Genomic DNA, 21,010 nt, shown 5'->3' with positions numbered 1-21,010 from the left:
AGCATAAACTGGCATGAACCCTCTATTTTAGGTAGATAGATTTCAAAGGATTTGTTAAAAGAATAGGATCTCATGAACTTCTATCCTGAAGGGGTAGTCAATACAGAAAGGTTGGAGAGCTTTTAAGAACAAAATTATTCTGAAGACAAATACAACAGGGACAAATACTATAAGGAAAAAGGGGGGAAATTGTTTAATTAGATTATAGCCTCCCTGAGAACAAGGATTGTTTGAGGACTTTTTCTTTGTAGTCCCAACATTTAGTACAGTGTCTCAGGTATAATAGGTACTTAATAAATGCTAATTAACTGATAACTCCCTATCTTATTCTTCCATTCACCATCCCCTTTCTTCCCCCCGCCCTTGCAAAAAAAGTTGTTGAATCATAGGAAGCTCATGAACTTGTTTTCCGAGTACAATCTCAGAAGAATGGTGTTAGATGTAAATCTCAAAAAAGGTCGAGGCTAACAGGTGGGAAAAGGCTAAGAACAAATAAGATAGTGGTCGTTTTGGGGTTTGGTTAGCGCTTTAGGAAAAGAGGAGGCACAAAAAAAAGAATAAAACCTTTGCAAGTGTAGATGGATGGCAACAGTAGAAACAGAACTACTCCACCCTTCTTTTGCTTCCCTTTCCTCTGTCAAGAAGAGAATGCTCTTTGGACAGGAAAGTAAGGAGCAAAAATGACTAAGAGGAAATTGCCACCCAAGTTAATAAATAAAGAACAGCTTTAGCTACCAGTGATAGATTCAGATCCCCAGGGGCCAGAGGAGACTTGGATACTGAAACAAGGAAGAGGGCCTGTAAAGAGTCAGAGGCATGTAGTGTTAAAGAAAGTCAAGCATCCTGATTTTCACCCAGGGGAAAAAAGCAGAATTTACATGCCTTAAGTTAAGGAGGTTGACTTTTATTCTTAGCAGAATCTTAGAACATGATAGAATTGAGGAACATCTACAAATTGAAGTGGGGGTCACAATTCTATGAAGAATTTTTGCTTCTTGGCAGTGTTGGTTAACTCTAGATGTAGAAGGAAGCATACTCCATCACACATGACCAATTTGTTTAACAGAAGTTTGTTAAGAGGGAAGGGTAAGAAGTGTTAGAAAGTGGCAACTATGTTTAGTGATTTAAAAAACATTAGACATTGCTGAAAAACAACGAAATGTGTTATTCCAGGCTGAAAACATTTCCTTTTTTGGCAGGCTTACTAGACTAATAGAAAAAGGATTGTGTGTGTGTGTGTGTGTGTGTGTGTGTGTGTGTGTGTGTGTGTGTGTGCGCGTGTGTGTGTGTGTATGTGTACGTGTACATAGCTTTCAGCAAGAATTTTTGCAGTCTCATTCTATTCTTGTGGAAAAGATGGGGAGATGTAAACTAAATGAAGATAAGAAAATGTGAAATAGATTATTCAGAATGAATTTATTAAGTGCTTCCTATATAGCAAATACTGGGCTAAATGATAAATAATATAGTTAGGTGGATTCCAAAGTGGCCAGACTGAAGAGAATCATGAGTAGTCTTTGTCTCCTTAAGAAGCAGCTTCCCAGTGGTACAACCCAAGGAATTGTGCTATTTAGCAATTTTATGATTGACTTGGATAAAGGCTTAAAATGGGTGTTCTTAAGGTTACAAATGAAGTAGATCTTGGAGGGAGGGATCTTTAATATGGTTCCAAATAGACTTTTAGAAACTGGAACATTAAACTAAATCTGTAATAAGCTGAAATTTAATAAAATCAAATGTGTAAATCTTTGGGCTCTAAAAGTCAATTTCTCAAGTACATAGTAGTAAATACATATCAGGCAACAATTTGACTGAAAAGGTTTCATGAACTTTATTAAAATGCCAATTCATTATCTGCAGAACAGTGTGATATGGCAACCTGGAAAACTGACATTATCTTAGGTGTAACTGAGTAAGGTTTAGTATCTTTTATTTCATAAGTCTTTCATCCTCTCCATTATCTGATTTGTTTAGGACTGCATAGCTGACATAACCATTTATTGCTTTATTTTTGTCTTTTAGAAAACTAACTCCCCAAGAAAATTATCTAGGAAACAGCATGGGACATGGCATATAGAAACATTAGCTCATGGTTTGGGGAGGGAGGAGGTTAAACTGTTTTTTCTTTGTGAGAGAGGAATAGCTTTTCAAGTACAATGAAAGAAGAACCTACAATATTAACCTATGAGAATATAGTGTAGGCTAGTTTCTTTGAACAGAAAGTAGTTTTTCCTTAGAGGCAATTTTAACCGCTACTTGCATTAAAGATAATTGTAACCATGAAATCAAAGAAACTGAAGTAGGCTTAATACATCTCTAAAAAGATGAATATCCCAAATTTGAATGAAGATAATCATGATGTCTATAGTGTTCAGCTACCCAGAACAGAAGGAGCACTATTACTATTTTTAAATGGCTTAAATAATGGCACTAGCTTCATGCCTTAAGAATTCCTGCCTCAAAAGATGGCTTCTACTTGTGAACAAAAATTTTACATTTGTAATGATGAAAAATAAAATTTACTTTTCCCATTTCTGCTCCAAGAATACTTCATTTAATCTGCTTAATTTTTTGTTAATTGTAATTCAGTAATGCTTCATTTATGTTTTAAGACTGAGCATTCTACACATTCCGAAAGGAAACGGCGAGATTCATTCGGGATGTTTGACGGTTATGATAGCTGCAGTGAGGACACCAGTAGCAGCTCCAGCTCTGATGAAAGTGAAGAAGAAGTTGCTCCCTTACCCTCTAGTCTCCCAATTATTAAGAATAATGGACAAGTCTATACATACCCAGATGGTAAATCTGGCATGGGTAAGTGCTAAAATTTGTGCTATGCTATTTTTACTACCCAGTTTTATTTGATTTTTAAAAATTGGAATTCCTCTTTTATTCAATTTTAAGTCTTTAAACCTCTTTTAAAATTTTCTGATGGAAACAATAGACCATAAAATTTGCATTTCCTGAAATGTGTCTATATTTTTCATGCCTATCTTATACTGGCACTACCAACAAATAGCTAAATATTAAAATAAAAAGGAGACTTGGGTTACATAAAAGATAGACAATCAACTTCTAAAATATTCAGAGTTCATAAGATTATAAAAGCTTAAGAATTAGAAGCAAAAAAAAAGTTAATCCCATTCAGCCTTCCAAAGGTCCAAGAATCTTTACCACATTTTCTTTAATAATGGTCATTCAGCTTCTTTTAAAACAGTTATGGCAGTATCCCACACTTCAGAAAGCAGCTCATTCTAATTTTAATTGTTAAAAAGCCCTTACCTACATTGAGTTGAATTTTGCTCCTTGCCCTACCACACCTACCACACCATCTTTGTGGTTCCTGCCTATCATTTCTGGTTCTGCCTTCTGACTCAAGCATAAAATTAGTGTTCTTCCCTTTTGCATGTGAAAAATCTCCAGATACCTGTAAGAATAGGAATGAGATGGAGAAAATGGCTTTCTGTCTCAGTACTGCAAGCCAATGTAGCAACTCAGAAAAAGCATCTGAATCGACTACAAATGTTTTGGGCAGATGTTAGCCTCACATTAAAGATCAGCTCACTTTGTTAGCAGCTAGTGGACTCTTCACTAAGAAATTTTCAGTCATTTTTATAAGAATCTCTGTAAAAAGTAGACAGAAGATATTTTGCAGCTCTTTAATTACACTACTCAGCTTCAGTATCAGAAATTTTGGTGAGCCCCCAAATAGAACCTTTATAAGGAATCTTAACTGAACTTCAAATATTCAGGTTTCCTTTATCACCAAAGAGGGTAAGCTATAATTTCAGCATCTCCAGAAGAGAGGAATTTGATAAAGGAGTGCTCTAGCCTCTAGCCTTTTCAAGTTCTAAGCCAAGATTGCTTGATTCCATCTCTTCTGTGTTCTAGAGGCAGATTGTAGGAGTTGTCATTTCTACTTTTATCAAATTCAGTTTTGCCATCCATATTAAATACTCTCACTTCCTATCTTATCCTCTTCTAAATCTTCTACAGTCTGATTTCAGCCTCATCATTCAACTTGAACTGCACTCTCCAAAGTAACCTTTATTTGACACAGTTAATCACATTTTCCTCCTGTTACTCATTCTTCTCCGGGTTTTCATGGCACTGGTCAGTACTAGTATTTCCCCTATGTGTCTGAGCCCTTTTTCTCAGACTCCTTGGCTGGCTTCTTTTGCTCATCCTGCCCACTAAAAACAGATGACCCCTAAGCCTCTCTCCTGAGTTCTTTTCTCTCTTTGTAGCATTCTATCAACTCCCCTAAGTTTAGTTATCAAATTCAAGCAGGTGAACCATTATGCCACATTACCAACTATTTTTTGGACCTTTGTAGATGTCCCATAGGCATCTCAACTCAGAATGTCCAAAACAGAATTCATTACCTTTCCCTCAAAAATCTTCCTGTTTTCCTTGCCTATTACTTTCTTTTTAATTTTCAGTAGTATTTTATTTGCAAATAGATGTAAAGATGGTTTTCAATATTCATGTTGAAAAACTGTTTCAAATTTTTCTGTCTCCCTTCCTTACCTCTCCCCTCCCCAAAACAGCAAGTAATACAGGTTAAATATGTGTAATTCTTTTGAATATATTTCCATATTTGTCTAACAAGAAAAGTTAGACACCGCCCCCCCCCCAAAAAAAAAAACCATGAGAAAGAAAAAAAGTGAAAATACTCTGTTTTTATCTCTATTCAGTCTCCATAAGTCTCTCTCTGGATGCAAATGTCATTTTCCCTCTCAGTTCTATTGGAATTGTCTTGAATCACCAAATTGTTTAGGACAGTAATTCCTCCAAATTGATCATCACATAATCTTGTTGAGTTTACTGTTAGGAGTACTGCCTTCCTTTTGATCACTCAGGTTCAAACCTAGTTATTACCTTTGATTCCTCACCCTCACTCTCCATATCCAGTCTGTTGTGAAATTTTATATTTTCTATCTTGACTTTTCTCTTAATTGAAATATGAAATGCTGTGTATAGCCTTTCAAGTCCTTGACAATCTGACCTTTTTCTACTTGTACAAAGTAGTTAAACTATTCACTTCTATGTACTCTTGCATCCAGTATCATTGGCCTGTTTACTGTCCTTTGCAAGTGACATTCCATCTTCCAATTCTGTGCCTTTGCACCGGCTACCCACCATGGCTGGAAGACTTTTCTTCATCACATCTGCTTCTTAGTTCCCCTGGCTTCCTTCAGGCCTTAGCTTAGCTCCCAGCATCTACAAAAGACCTTTCCCAGTCCGCACAGCTGCTATTGCCATTCTCAGAAATGACTCTTCCATCTGTTCTCTCCATGTGCCTGGTAATTTATGTTATTTCCTCCATTATAATATGAGCCCTTTGATAGCAGGGACAATTCTTTGCATCCCAGCATTAAGCACAATGCCTGGCACAAAAGTGCTTAATGTTTGTTGCCTGGTTGAGCTCACTTGGAACTGTTGACCCTCTTGGATCCTATTATGAAGATTCTTATTAAAACCTTCATGCTGGACCCAGAAAAATTTATACAAGTAAGCAAGACTTGGCTCAGATACCCACAGAGTATACAAGCCTAATGTCAAAAGAGCTTTCTTTATTCTGTGGACAGGTAGGCCATTATATGACCCACTGTCTCTTTTAGGTCCTATAGAAGTAGAAATAAAATAAGACTCCATAACATTGAGGGATTTGCCAGAATTATAACCCCGATGTTCCCCTATTTTTGAAGTTTAGGTTTGGTTCTTATTTCCAGAAACTCCATTGTCTACTTCATGAATCTTGCATTAGTGTGACCGGAGGGGTTTCCAATCCCACCCTGAACTGCCCCTAAAATTAGCAAGACAATTGATGAATATCTTGTTCCAGCAAAAGATCCAGACTTAACCAGACTGACATACTACAGGGTCTGGTAAATAACTTACTTACAAATATTTTACCCAGATATAATTCCTGTCCCTGCCCCATTCATTTTCAGTGGCCCTCAGAATGTAATTCCTGATATTGAATGGCCTGCACATCATTTGAAGTTTCAAATAAATTATTTTTGACTCCTACCTGTGGTACCCAGCACTATTCAGATGTCTATCAGGTGACCACTGGCCAACTCTTTTTGATGGCAGCATCTCAGTATGCCACACTTTTAGGATGCTGACAAAGCAACAGTTGGAATTTTTTTTTTTTAACACTTTCATTAATAAAAGAATAGAAAACTAAATGGAACATTTAATAAAGAATTTCTTATTTAAGAAAACTAAAAAAGCAACAAATTTAAAAACAAGAACTAAATATCAAAATATAAAATCTGAAAAAAATATCAAAAAAGAGACTAACAAAGTTTTTTGAGAGTTGACTTGATAAATAACCAGGAACTATTGGACTTTTAAAAAAAAATTAAAAATAACTTTTTTAAAAAATTTTAAATAATAAGTAAAAAAAATTTTTTTAAGTATGATTCAAGATTGTTTGGCACTGGGTGGCACAGTGGATAGAGCACAAGCCTTGAATTCAGGAGGACCCGAGTTCAAATTTGATCTCAGACACTTAACACTTCCTAGCTGTGTGACCCTGAGCAAGTCACTTAACCCCAGCCTCAGGGGGGAAAAAAAAAAAAAAAAAAGATTGGTGGGTAGTTAAAAAATACAATGTCTAACACTTAAAACTGTTTTAGATTCACAGCTTTCAAAAGCAAGGCAAACCTTAGTAGCATGTATTCAGTAAACCCAGAAACATCAGTTCCTGATGGTAAAGACTTATCACCTAGCTAAAATATTTCAAATAGAAAAGCATTCTGGCAGAAAATTATTTTGCCCTTCAAAATTGATAAATGAAAAATACTTTTAAAATATAAAATGAATGATTAGCCTATCAAATTCTTAGTATAATCCTAATAACCTTATAGATGAAACAGAAAGACTATAGACCAGAATCCCTAATGAGCATATCCAGACTTTAAAAATTAGCAAAAATCTTATAAAAATATATTTAAAATGTTATATTTTATGATCAACTTGGATTTATAGCAGAAATGAAAAATTATTTTAATATTAGAGAAACTAAATATAATGGATCAAATTAACAAAGATCACAATTTTATCATAAAATACAGAAAAATTAATTGAAACAGTAGTGTCAGCCGCAAAAGCTTCAGGATATAAAATAAAAGTACATAGAATACCAGCTTCTCTGTATATTGCTAACCCAGAAGGAAGAGATAAAAAGAGGAATTCCATTTTAAATGACTTTACTTTAGCTTGAGGGGAGGTAGAAGGGAAAAGAAAGTAGGACCGTTCAACTAGTGAAGCTCATAATAAAAGAGATGAAAATTAAAACAACCTTGAATTTCCACATCATGCCTATCAGATTGGCCAAGATGACCAGAAAGGAAAATGACAGGTGGAACTTCCCAGATCCCCCATGCCACACCCACAATTAGTCTCAGATTTGTGCTCAGCCTTATCTTCCTGAAATGCTTGTGCTCACAGACACAGCAACCCAGTGCTCTCTAGGGCTTCTCACTACCAGCCTTTCCTGCCAGTGTGTACATGTGCATGTGTGTGTGTGAATGTCAATGCATTGCATGTATGTGTGAGAGAGAGAGAGAGAGAGAGAGAGTGTGTGTGTGTGTGTGTGTGTGTGTGTGTGTGTGTGTGTGTGTGAGAGAGAGAGAGAGAGAGAGAGAGAGAGAGAGAGAGAGAGAGAGAGAGAGAGAGAGAGAGAGAGAGAGAGAGAAAGGGAGAGTAACTGAGATGATGCGTGCAGAGTGCCAGTGGCTAGAGAACTAGCCCTGAAACCAAGAAAAACCTGGGTTTGTATCCTGGCTGTGTGGCTTAATTTCTCAGCACTCTAGGCAAATCTTTTTTTTTTTTTTTTTTTTCCTTTTTCTGAGGCTGGAGCTAAGTGACTTGCCCAGGGTCACACAGCTAGGAAGTGTTAAGTGTCTGAGACCAGATTTGAACTCGGGACCTCCTGAATTCAAGACTGTGTCACCTAGCTGCCCCTACTCTAGGCAAATCTTTAAGAATTAAGTAAATAAGTTGCCAACTTGCATTGGTACAGGGAGTTTCCTCATTTGGGGAATTCTTTATATCAATGAAATCACAGGTTCTGTCCCTTTCCCCTATGTATAACACACATACACTCACTCACACTCAACCTACCACAGTCTGGGACTGGTGCTTTCCTTGTCATTAATAGGGGATAGGCCAGGATCACTTTGAAATTAAACTTGAGAATTTTGTGTTCTAATTTAGTTAAATGGTTTTGGACATACAACAAAATAAACATATTCAGAATAAATACAAAATAATTGTAAGGTAGTTGGAGAGAGCATTAGCAGGCAGGATCAGATATCTTGTTCAAGTTATTTGAGTAATATCTTGAAAGTGAGGGATTCTGTAAGGCAGAAGCAAGGAGAGAGTGTATACTAGGATTGGGGAGAGCCTTTGTAAAGAGATAAAGCTCTGTGAGAAATGAAGAGATCACAGGATACAGGAAGGGTAATGTATAATGAAATAAGAGAGGTTGAAGCTAGGTTGTGAAAGGCTTTAAAAGCCAAACAGAAATTAATATTTAATGCTAGAACCATTAAAGGGCTGCTGGAATTTGTTGCACTGACATGGGCCGTGGATTTAGGACTTAGTAAAAATCATTTTAGCAACTATGTGAAGGATAGACTGGGGTAGGACATAATGTGGTCAGTGAAGCCAATTAGGAAGCTGTTAACAATAACCAGGGAAAAAGTACTGAGGACCTGAAAGAAGATGATATCTCTATGAGAAGAAAGAAAGAAAGATTAGGATCTGAAATGATTCAGAGATAGAAAAGGCAGAATTTGATAGCTCATTTCACATGGAGTGAAGGAGAAGGAAGAATGCATTTCATGCATATGAAAATACCAAGATTACAACTCTGGGAGACAAAGATAAATGATATCTTTAAGGGAAATAGGGAAGGTTGGAAGAAGGGAAGGTTTTAAGGGGGAAAAGGAGAAAGTTAAATGAGTTCAGTTTTGCACATGTTTAGTTTGAAGGTGTCAATGAGAGATCCAGTTTGAAATGTCTAAAAGGCAGCAAGTGATCTGGAGCTTAAAAGAAAAACTGGAGTTAATTATATAGAGCTGTGATTTATATAATAAATAAACTGATAAGTACTAATGAAATCAAGAGAGAAAAGAGGGTTTAAGCCAGAGCCTTGGAGTGTATCCACAATTAGGGGGTACAATAAGGTGAAATCCATCTAAGGAAACAACCAGGAGAGAGAAGAATCAGGAAAACCTAGTGAAAAAAGTGTCCTCATTATCAACATTTGTTCTTAATGTTGTCTGGATTTTCTTTTTTATTATTTAGCAAGGAAACTTGCTTCTAAAACCCAACTTGAAGTTCTGACCATGAAATCATACTTATCTTCTCTCAACTTCTTGAAGTCTGTTCCTATTATAACCATTAGAAAGAACTTGGAGGAGGATAGAAATTAGTATCCTTTGGTTCTTTGGAAGCCTGATTAAGTTGTATGGTTAAAAACTGATTTTTTTGTGAGAGATTCCTGATAGCTTTCTTTTTGTTTATTAGCTACATGTGAAATGTGTGGAATGGTCGGAGTACGAGATGCTTTTTATTCTAAAACAAAGCGTTTCTGCAGTGTTTCATGTTCAAGAAGTTATTCCTCAAACTCCAAGAAGGCAAGCATTTTGGCAAGACTTCAGGTAACGGTACAGAAACTTTTTTATTCTTATGACTCTCTAATTTCTATAGTTTTTTTGTTTTTGTTTTTGTTTTTGTCATTTGATGATAATCCATCAAGCTGGGCTGCTATCAACTGGCCAGTTTCTTGTTTTCATTTTGTATCCTATTTCATAATAAAGCGATTTGTTAAAAATTTTGTGGACTTCCTTAAGAAACAACCCAGCTCTGCCTCAAAATGATGGTTTTTTTATTTTTTACATGAATCAAACATTTAAAATTAAATTAATTTAATTTGATATTGTGTGAATTCAATAAATTGTTTCTATTTCTCAAGTGAATCTATATTGAAAGTAATATGGCAATTGAAGCATTTTACTTTTAGTATAAAATTAAAATGAAGTTTTTGCATGTTTGGGGGGAGGGTGGCAACTTTTTATGATTATCTGCTGGTTTAATTTTGCCTTTATCTTTATTTTTTAGTATTGGTTGAATTAATCAAATATAAACTGCATTACTAAATCTTACCAAGTTTGAGAAGACAGCCTTCTTCAAACACAAACTCCTCTCTTAAATATTTATTGGCTTACTGAACAAGTTATTTGAGTTCACAATTTGGCTCTTCACTGTCCTTGCTTGCTTATTTACATAATAGATTTATATCTTAAGCGTTTTCTTTATTCCACTTAACTGGTAAATATAACAATTTCCCCACTTTCTTCACACTAGCACTGTTATTTCAGCCCCCAAATATCAAGAAATATGCTACATGTACAGGCATTAGTTGTTTCATCAACTTCCCAAAGTAACTACTCTACATCTCATTGGCTGGCAACTTGTCATGTTATAAATTTTATTCTTGACCGTACATCACAGTTCTTGCCTCTGATCACAGATTGTAATGCCGTGTCGTAACTCCTCTTGTGTAACTCCTGTGGGAAGGACTTCAGGCTTTGCCACAGCCTGATATTTTAATTGTTTATATATGTAATACTTAATGAATAAATATTTAACCTGCATATTGCTATGACAGTCTGACATCTATGAATTTCTGCATCCTAAAAGCTTCCCACCTTTAAATTTCCTTGTGCTTCCCTAGTTTATAGTTTTCTAAAACATCAAGATTTAAATTAGACTCTAGATAGTAATTTTTCAGGTATTGAATGAAAAAGGTCACTCTGTTTACTTAACTCTTTTTGTTTCAGGGTAAACCTCCCACTAAGAAAGCAAAAGTTCTTCAGAAGCAGCCTTTGGTGGCGAAGCTAGCAGCTTATGCTCAGTATCAAGCCACCCTCCAGAGCCAAGCCAAGACAAAGTCAGGTAATGTGACAATAGCCAGGGACTTTATCATTATCCCGTCTTTTTGTGCCAGTCTCCTAGAGACCTTCAGAGTAGAAGAAAGCCTGGAGCCACAGCATTTGGCAAATTGGGGAGGGAGGGAGGGGAGGGAGGCAGGGCAAAGCTTAGAGATAGTCAGCATTTATCTAGTATTTACTAATGCTAAGCATTTTGTGATTGTTATCTCTTTTGATCCTCCTGGCTACCCTGGGACACTGGTGCTACTATTATTTCTTGGGTTTAGGTGACTTGCCCAGAGTCACATAGCTAGTATCGGAGGCTGGATCTGAACTCATCTCCCCGACTTGTGATTCTTATTCTGCACACCAGGGTGCCACTTAACTGTCTGAGGCTGGGGCAAGAGTAGGGAGTAGCAGCACTTGAGTAGTAAGGCAATCTGCAAACCTCTGGGTCTGAGAGATCACTGGGGCAAGTGCTTTGAAAACCTACCACAAAAGACCTCGTGGCCTTTGCCTTCTGAAGCATGTTTCTGTTCAGTTTTTCTGTGACTGGAAACTCCAGAGCAGACATGAGCATGCTTTCACATGGGGGGTGGCAGGAACTGCCTTTCTTGAATGGTTAACTTGCATTTAGTCTAAATAACTAACAACTTTGATGTCACATCACATTGCATTTCAGTGGACTTTTACTGAAGCTTAAAGCTTTTAAAGATTTGATTTTTTTTTTTTTTTAATTTAACTTCCCTCTTTTCGCAGCAGTCTCCTTGGAAGGTTTCAGCTGGGGTAATTACATCAACAGTAATAGCTTTATAGCTGCTCCAGTGACCTGTTTTAAGCATGTGAGTATAGATTTGCTACTTTTATCACTTGAATAAGTGTAAATAAATTAACTAGTTTTTTTTTTGTTTTTTTTTTTTTTTTTTTTTCCCAAAAACAAGCTTTTGTTTTAACAGATTACAATGGAAATTTTTTTTTTTTTTTTTTTTTTTTACCATGCATAAGTTTATCACTATTGTTAATGGAAGAGTCCTATATTTAGACCTGTTTATGGAGAAAGCAAAGAATTCTCCTTCTCATTTTGTGTTGTATCCATGCGTTAAGTCCTGAAGATTCTGCAGTGTCATTAGTATTATGATGTTAGATATTTCACTAAAACATTAACAAAGTATTATTGAAGTCCATAGATTATTAAATAGATTATTGGAAATAATGCAGAATTTCATTTGAGTTGACTAAATAAAAGGACTAATTTATTCTTTTCGTTTATCTAGTCATAAAAATTACCCTGTCATGCCTTTTTACATAAGCATGTAAAAATTAAATTGAAAAAGTTTTCTGTTCTGTAGTTTGTTAATGTCCACTCTAGGGTGGCATCATCCCCATTCTCTTGGAACCTAGCAAATCTATTGATTATCATTTTTTTCATCATCCTTGGTATCTGTCTGGCCCTTTAGAACTTATTCTTTGCTTAGACATGATGTTTTTTTTTCCCCAGTTTTTTTTTTGTTGTTGTTGTTTTATTTCCATTTCACAAGAATAAAGCACTAGGAATTGCTTACACTTATATTCCCTAAAGCCAGCCCTTCACAGTAGCATAAAAACCTTCCCATTAATTATGTGTATAGTTTAATGCTGTTTCAACACAGTACTAAAGATAATTCTTGCTAAATACATTGTTAAGCTGATAAATAATATCTAAAATGTGGCATTTTTTAAAATTTAGGATTCCAACTATAACTTAAGAACAACCTTAATTATTATTCTTTGAAAAATACTTGGCATTTTTTAAAAGTTTTTAATTATTTCTATATATCTATTTTAGACAGAGGAAGGCTCTTAAATGGCAATTAGCTGAATGATGGCTCTTTATGATTGTTGAGACTGATTTTGTTAACATTAAGATGTGCTTAATCACAGATATCAGTATATGAATAGTCAATATAGATAGTTTCAGTTCCTGTTGCTCCTGAAAATCCAAAAATATTCTTTATTTTCTTAAGAAATAATAATCATCCACAGGGCAAAGCAGATCACTTTGAAACAAACCATTGAATTTCACCTACATGCTTAAATTAAGAAAGCATTTAGATATAATTTCATATTTGTTTAAATAAAGTTTTATTAGTTCTTAGAAACAAAGAGTTTGAGGTTTATAACTAAAAATGGATAAATCACAAGAATTTGCTCTTCACTCTCCCCTATGAATTAATAGTGGGCTGGTCTTTGGCTAGAAAGACACAAATTAAAGTACCAAGCAAAGATAACCCAATTGAACTGAGTTAAATGGAATATCTAATTTTTCATCTCATTGAAATGTTAATTTTAGCCACATGCAATGTTGCTTCAGTGAGAAAAACAAACTGCTGCACAGCATGCAGTCAACCCAGCTTATGAGACTGTGAGGAAGGGGAACTTTGGAGCTTTGTCTGTTTTCCAGCAACAGAATTAGTTCATTTATAAAACAAACAATCTTTATCATATAAAAATGGAGCTGCCAAAGTAAAAAAGATAAAAAAACCTTGACACCTAGACTCACTCTTCAAGTTTTCATTAACTTCTGATGCCTCTCCCTCATTTTCTTTCTTTATTGGTTGATTCTACTTCAGTGAGAATGAGTTTGTTAGCCTACTTATTCAAAAATTTTGTATATATGTTTGAGCTTTTTTATTTGGAATAAGTGAATAAAAAGAAAGTAAAACATAAGTTCTTTTAGGGTGATGACTAGTGAAGCTCATTGAGGAAGAGAAAGGACAGAGTATTCCCATAGAGCACCCTTTGTTCTTCTTGGGAAGCAGAGATTGTAGCAAATAAAAACCTCTTCCTAGGATCTACTTCAGCTGGTGGAATCTGAACTTTTTCTACATGAACAAGGATTCAGCTTCTTCTATCTGCTCTTTTAACCCAACTCTTCCCTCTGCCTCAATCCTCCACTATTCATTTTTTTTTTTCCTTTTCCACATTTGATTTTACTTTGGCTAGTAATAAGCGATATTTTCTCAGAAAACTTGTTTGACCTTCATTTCCTAGAACATACTTGATATTGTCCACCTCCCTACTACTAATATTGATCAAAAGAGTATTATTGAAATGTCTCTTCTTTGTTTAAATAGAGATATTCCTAAAATTCTACAAAGTGGTTTATCACTTGTCATTCAAGAAGAGCAGTGATATTTGACAGAAATATGTCCTCATGATTAAACATAAAAGCTATCATGGATTTAACCAAACCAGAAGATGCATTTTTTAGTAAATCTGTATATCTAATGACTGCTTTCTACAAAGTACCTGATGTATCATGTCTTTTCTCTAAAGAATTTGAGAGATGATTCTTATAACCTTTCTTTTTAGCAGTTAGAAGCATAATGATCTTAATACATTTGGAATAATTGGTTTATTTTTGCCTTAGGACTCATAATTTGCCTTCCAGAACACAAAATCTGCATCTCAAAATGACTTAAAGTTAGGATTTAAATATAGGGACTGCATCACAGAATCCCAGAAATGGAAGCAATCTCCAGGACTATGGTCTATCCCATATCTGAGCAGGAATCCTCTCTATAATATCTCTAACAACAATCATCCAGCCTCTGCTTGAAGACTTCAACAGATAGGAAATTCACTTTCTCACGCATCCCATTGAACTTTGGAATAGTTATTCCCTTAACAATGAAAATCCCTTATAACAATGCTATGTACAGGTATTTGATAGCTATTAATGATGAAATTCATATATTCTTTTCTTCTATAAATCATTTAAATTTAATCCTAGAGTACTCTCAAAACATAGCAAAATGCATACAAAACATCTGCATTATAGAAAATGATGGTTGATTCTTGACTGCTTTTTCTCCCTTTTTATTTAAAAGATGCTATTATGCCCCTATTCCAGTCATCTCTATGTTATAAAAATAAATAAAAATAATACATCGCTAAAATGATAAAGCACAAAATAAATGAGAACTGCAAAGTCATATATAATCAGAATTTCTTTTACTTAAATGTTTCAAATTTATGTTCTGCTAAACACTTATTATGTAGGTGGTACTAAGCATATTCAAGTTTTTTCTCCTCATTAATGTTCCTGTCACTCAAGAAACTAAAACTGTTTTGGTTGTGCTATTCCTTCTCTTTTTTTCTGTGAAAATAATCTAAGGAACTAAGTATACATTTTATTTAGGAGACAAAGGTCTCTAAACAGATAGGATCAGAGCAATGCATATGGGAGATTACAAGGATAGTGATTACAAAGGATGAATTAGAGAAAGAGACCAGAGAGAGGAAGGGCTAGCAGAGGAGTCCAGAGATGTGATGAGAACAATGGAAAGAATTAGGAGCAGAGAGAGAGATGGGCTAGAAGAATAGGCAATACTTGACAATCAAAGGGTAGGGGGGAAAAGTCAATGATGATCGTAAAGTTTTGAGCCTGCCTGACTGGAAAGGATAGTGGCACAGTCATATGAGAGAAAAGTAGGGCATTTAGTTGTAGGTATCTTCAGTATGAGTGTCTGTCTCTCTTTGGAGATGTCCAGCAAGCATTTGGAAATGTGAGACTGAAGAACCCGCTGCATAAAAACAGTAACTGAAATAATGGAAATAGGTCAGATCACCAACAAGAGACTGACAAGCAGAGATGGCTGAAGACAGGGGTTGGTGGATACCTATTCCCAGAATTTGCTGAATGTTCGTAGAACAGGGTAAATCAGCCAAAGAAGGCAGGAGAACGGGCAGAATTCTGTCACTTGTTCCTCGTAGTAGTCCTCTGAAGCTGGGTATTCTACAAATGAGAAACCTAAGGTTCCATTAGGAGCTTCATGCAGGGACAGGACTTGAACTCAGGTTGTGGAGTGTCTGGTTCAGTGTTCTTTTCACTATATAATGACATCTTTTCGGAAGATCTTATTAATGAATAAAGTAAAACTCTTCTGGAAAGAATGGGACTAATTTACACTTGTAAAATCACTTTTATTTTGTATATATGTTACATGAGTGAATACACACACATATTTTGCTGTTTACTTTTGTGTGATCTCTTCAATTTTCTAAAAAAATTTTTGCTTTGCTATTATGATTTCCAAAGCTCCTTACCAGTATTGATATTTTTTATTAAAAAGGAATGGATTTTTTTAACCCTTCTAAATCACTAGTCAATTTTTCTGTGCTTATACTGTATATCACATACTAACAAAAGTTAGAAAGGACCTTAGAAGTCAATCCAATGAACTTGTGCATTTTAATAGTGAGGAAACTGAGGCCCAGAGAGGAAATGATTTATCCAAGATTATTTGACAGCTTATTTAGGTGTTGTTTAATTAATTTAATTAATTAATTCATTGTTTAATTAATTAAGACAACTTAATTAGGTGTTGTCTAATTATTCCCCTTATTGCTATCTCAAACATGATCTTTTTCCCTTTATCACTCACCTCCTCTCTCTGTGTGTTTCTTTCTCTCTTTCACACACACACACACACACACACACACACACACACACACACACACACACACACTTAAATTGCAAGGTGAGTGAGTTTTGTGGGAAAGGAAAGGATTTCTTTTTGTCTTTTTAACCATGATTTCTTCATCTTTCTGTAGTTTCCCGTGTGTGTGTGTGTGTGTGTGTGTGTGTGTGTGTGTGTGTGTGTGTGTGTGTGTAAACATATCCTTATTTTTTTGAGTCCTCATCACTATTTTCCCCCTCTTGTGAAATTTTAATGTATTCCCTATGCTTTTATAATAGCAAAGCAACACTTTGTTTCTACACTGGATGGCAGTACATTCTCCCTTAAAATGAATTTTTGAAAGCACTATAATGGTAGCTTTCATGCAGATTTTCTCTTACTCTTGGGACAGATTTATGTATAATTTCAGAGCTTAAACACTGTCCTCCATTCTTGTACATTAATGTCAAGAGTTTTTATGTAATTATCAGTGTTATTTTGGCCCACTCTATATAGAGCAAATCTATGTAGACTTTTTTGTGGTCAATAGTGCATTATATCTATATAAACTGAGGATCCATACATCTCTAGAAATCCCATCTGAAGCACATTCCTGAGCTTATAAGAAGAATGGAGAAAGGGAACTTCCCTCAAAAATATTTTCTTACAGATGAGAGAAAGAATCTTTTTGTTGTTGTTGGGAGGCCCTTAGCATTTGGATTTGGGCCATGTCCAACAGGACCTTCCTGATTGCAGCTTACCTTGCAGGGAAGGAGAATCGCTCCTGGATCAGGAAGTGAACCAGATCTTCCTTGTTTGGGGAGGCACCTGAGGTGGATCTCTTCGCCATGAGTCTGGAAGGTAAATTTGTTGTTACCTGTAAATTATGGTTCTGCTAGTTCATACTATGCCAATCCAGACTTCAGTTATCCCTCCTGCCAGCAAGTGAAGACAGATGACTTGAACGAAGATGGCTATCGAGGCCTGGGTCATTCAGTCTTCCCCATTTGACAATATTCATTTTTAACAAAAGGGAAATATATATGTATATATATTACATATATGTGCATATATATGTATATATATAGATTGTTTGTTTTGCTATGTGGAGCACAGTTTCCATTGTGGTGCTCTTTTTTCCCCCTTTTTCTTTTTCCATAGAGTCAAACATATGGATGGTTTAGGAGGGCCTAGCAGAACCACAACATTACAGGCAAGAACAAATGTCACTTTCTGCTACTTTCTCCTATACCAATCCAGACTGTAGAAACCAAGAAATAACAAAAAAATGAAGATAGTTACCATTATTAAATGAAAATATTGATACATTATTTACTTGAACATAAATTAATTGGTTCATTAAAATTGTTTAGTTTTTTTCTATTCAGCCTATCAGTTTGGCAGATAAACAATCAGATCATTAGTAAGCTTATTTGTTAGTCTCATTAGAGATACAATGATCTAAAACAATACCTGTTTAAGAGTGTCTGTGTGTGTTTGTGTGTGTCTGTGTGTGGAATTTTAAGAAATACTATGGAGCATTTCTCCTGATCCACAAAAACAGATCCTATTTATCACACTACACCACCTACCTAAGAAAAAGAGATGTGCCTCTAATTTTTAAAATTTAACTACCACCTAGTCTACTCAAAGTAGATTAATATTGGTAATATAATATCTTTTATATAAATACAGACCTACATAATCCATCTTCCTTTTAAGTTTTCTTGTTTTTTTAATTATACCTGCTGGCAATAGGAGTAGCTTTAAAGTCTAGAGTGATATAGGGGAAGATAGCAGAACATGAAGAGTCCAGTATTTAACATAAATTAATAAAGAGGCCAAAAAAGAAAAAAAAAAAAAAAAAAGATTCACATATTTTTCCACAACTAGAGAACCTGTTTATATCTTGCCTCCAGAATCAATGATAGCTGAGATACCCTGTTTTCTCCATGTGTTTAGGGGTCATGCCCACCATTGATAGGGAGAAGCCATAACTGATTCTGTCTTTCAGTTTGTGGACCTAACCTGTATCCCTTCACCTCAATTTTCTTCACATCAATCTGAAATTGTTCTTTCTCACAGTTTGGCTCTTGAAAAGATAGGGATTGAACAGATATTTCATAAGTTGTTAGCCTATCAGAAGAGAGTCTACCAAAGAGTAGAGGACCATATATAGACGTCTACTAACTAATGATCAAATTGGTTAGGTCCTGTATCTCTGATTCCTTTGGTTACTCATTCTTCTGGATATGTTTTCTTATATTGATTTGCCTGAAAATATACAAATACACCTGACTTTACTTGAATCTTTTCTTTATCATCAAGGTTTTAAATTCTTTCAGTATGGTTCTTATCATTTACCTCTGGAGACTTTCAGTGTTTTCTGTATTTATAAAAGAAATTTAGTTAATTTAGTTAATTATTACAGTGGTGTGCAAATTAAATGGGACAAATTAAAATAATTGCATTTATTGATTTATACAATAAACAAATGTTAACTTTCATTATGTCCTCTTTTTGCTGCAATCACTTGTTTTTCATGATTTGGCATTGAGTTTTTAAGATTTTGACCAGTAATTCTCTAGTTCATCATGAAATCATTTCTTGCAATGAATATTAAACATATTTTTGACAGTCCATTTTCCTCATCTAGCCTTGATTATAACCTATAGTTTTATCAATAGGTTTTAAATCAGATGAGTTCTCAGGCCACAGAAACATGTTTCTCTCTATCTCTTGGACAGATTTCTCTTTCTTCGGCATATATGGCATAGTTAAAGATTATGGTGCAATATTCCATCTCAATTTGGGAATTTCTGTCATTTTAGGATAGTTCTGCTTCTCAGTATGTCCGTATATAGTTATCAGAGTTTAGCATTGCTTCAGCAGGGGCAATCCTTCCAGGCCCAATAAAAGTAAAAAGTTCCCTGACAATTTTTTTCTGGCAGATGTTTTTCATAGTCCATTAGAGAGTTCTAGATCTTATAGGATCACCTAAACTTCTTCCAACAACAGTTTTGTTACATCTTTGGATAAAAAAAGTTTCATCAATAAAAAAATTAGCTTTTTTCAATTTTCAGTTCTCTTTATAATATATCAGGCATTTTTGTTTCATAGGCACTGTTAGCAACTTTTTTATATACATACTGGTCATCTTGTTCTTTCAATTTTAAGAAGCATTCTCTGGATATAGAGGAATCGGGAACAACTTTACAGCTGCCAGGTCCCTCCAAAGATCTTTGCTTGTCTTCTGAAGATTAATTAGGCTCTTTTGTATTGTAGACCCTTGGCAATATTTACCATTTTCAATTGCATTTTCCTTTGTGTTTTGGTTCTATTTATTCTTTTTCACTGTGAACTTGAATGATCTGTTTGACTTTCCCAAACCAACATCCACAATAATTTCTCTAATCATCATTGAAATTCGCTCTTTAAGAGCTAAAAGTTTTGTACCTTCATTTAGAATAATAACCATTCTTGAAGACTCTGGAACTAAATATGCAACAAAAGAGATTAGTGAGAAACATGCAAATGGCAGAAAATACATCACTCAACCAACAAAAAGTAGAAAAATTGGTTTAATTTGATTTCAGCTTGTCATTCTATTCTGCAACACAAATTAGTGTCATTGGATGCATATGTGTACATGTACACATACCCAAGTACATATGACTTGCTTTCCCAAGATAAAACAATATCTAAATTATTATTTTCCCCCATCATTGTATTATCTCCCTATTACATGAAGAAATGGAAGCATGATATACTTTGCAAATTTCATATCACCATCATTCAACATGTCTGGTTATGATCAGATGTTCTGAATGAGCCTAGCATCAGTAGATACAGATACACATATGTGACCATTCTTATCACAAGATGAAACCATATCAAAATCACTTGTCCCAAATAATTCACATACCACTGTATAAAAGCTATAAATAAATTTCAAGCATTGAATTGACTAAAAAGTAATAGGGGATATATGTAATGTAATAATTATAATAATTGTACACTATATTAGTAAAATATTTTAGAAAAATCCCATCATCTTATTATGTAGGTTAATCACCTAATGGAGACAAAAGTCACTGAGTTTTATTTGATGAATGCCATTTTCTAATGTTCAAGGTTCTTTTAGTGATATTTACAGTAAATTATTATGTTAATCATGAGAGAAACAATATCAATTGGTTAAACTAACAATTTACTATAGTATAGATATCTAAAATTGTGCCTGTGCCTTTTGAGTGTTTATTTCCTGCCACCTTCTCTTTTACCCATTCTTACAAACTTTCTTTTGTGAATTAGTCTTAAAAGTAAAAAAATTTTTATACTGAGGTGATAAAATATCTTGAACTTTCACATCTTCTCTTACCAACCTTCTCTTACTGACTTGGAGTATATTGCCCCAAATACTGGAGGTAATGATATAATGCATGAAAGGCAGTTTTGTATTATTTTTCTTGTTATGCTTTGTTGAATTAAAATGATATTCATTTGAAGATATATTGCAAAAGACAACTACTATTTTAAATTGGTTCTGTCTTGTGAAAGCTACTACAACTGGTTTTATAATTCTGCTTTTATAAAAATATTTTTCTTTATATG

General features: G+C 34.7%; 1 protein-coding gene across 20 annotated transcripts in view; it reads left to right on the top strand.

The window, feature by feature from the left end:
* MBTD1 (mbt domain containing 1) overlaps positions 1-21,010 on the top strand; it is a 75,183-nt gene that overhangs the window by 24,416 nt on the left and 29,757 nt on the right. For 7 of the 20 annotated variants that reach the window (XM_074261804.1, XM_074261797.1, XM_074261812.1 and 4 more), the window contains 4 exons: positions 2,613-2,814; positions 9,550-9,689; positions 10,866-10,980; positions 11,715-11,797. In XM_074261804.1, the coding sequence (XP_074117905.1) occupies positions 2,661-2,814; positions 9,550-9,689; positions 10,866-10,980; positions 11,715-11,797 (492 nt within the window). In that variant the 5' untranslated portion in view covers positions 2,613-2,660. Of the gene's footprint in view, positions 1-2,612; positions 2,815-9,549; positions 9,690-10,865; positions 10,981-11,714; positions 11,798-17,164; positions 17,258-21,010 lie in introns of those variants that run through there. The other 13 variants (XM_074261801.1, XM_074261807.1, XM_074261799.1 and 10 more) reach the window with 4 other exon arrangements.

Source organism: Sminthopsis crassicaudata, chromosome 4 (genome assembly GCF_048593235.1).
Source record: "Sminthopsis crassicaudata isolate SCR6 chromosome 4, ASM4859323v1, whole genome shotgun sequence".
NCBI lineage: Eukaryota > Metazoa > Chordata > Mammalia > Dasyuromorphia > Dasyuridae > Sminthopsis > Sminthopsis crassicaudata.
This window is presented reverse-complemented; position numbering and strand designations above follow the sequence as displayed.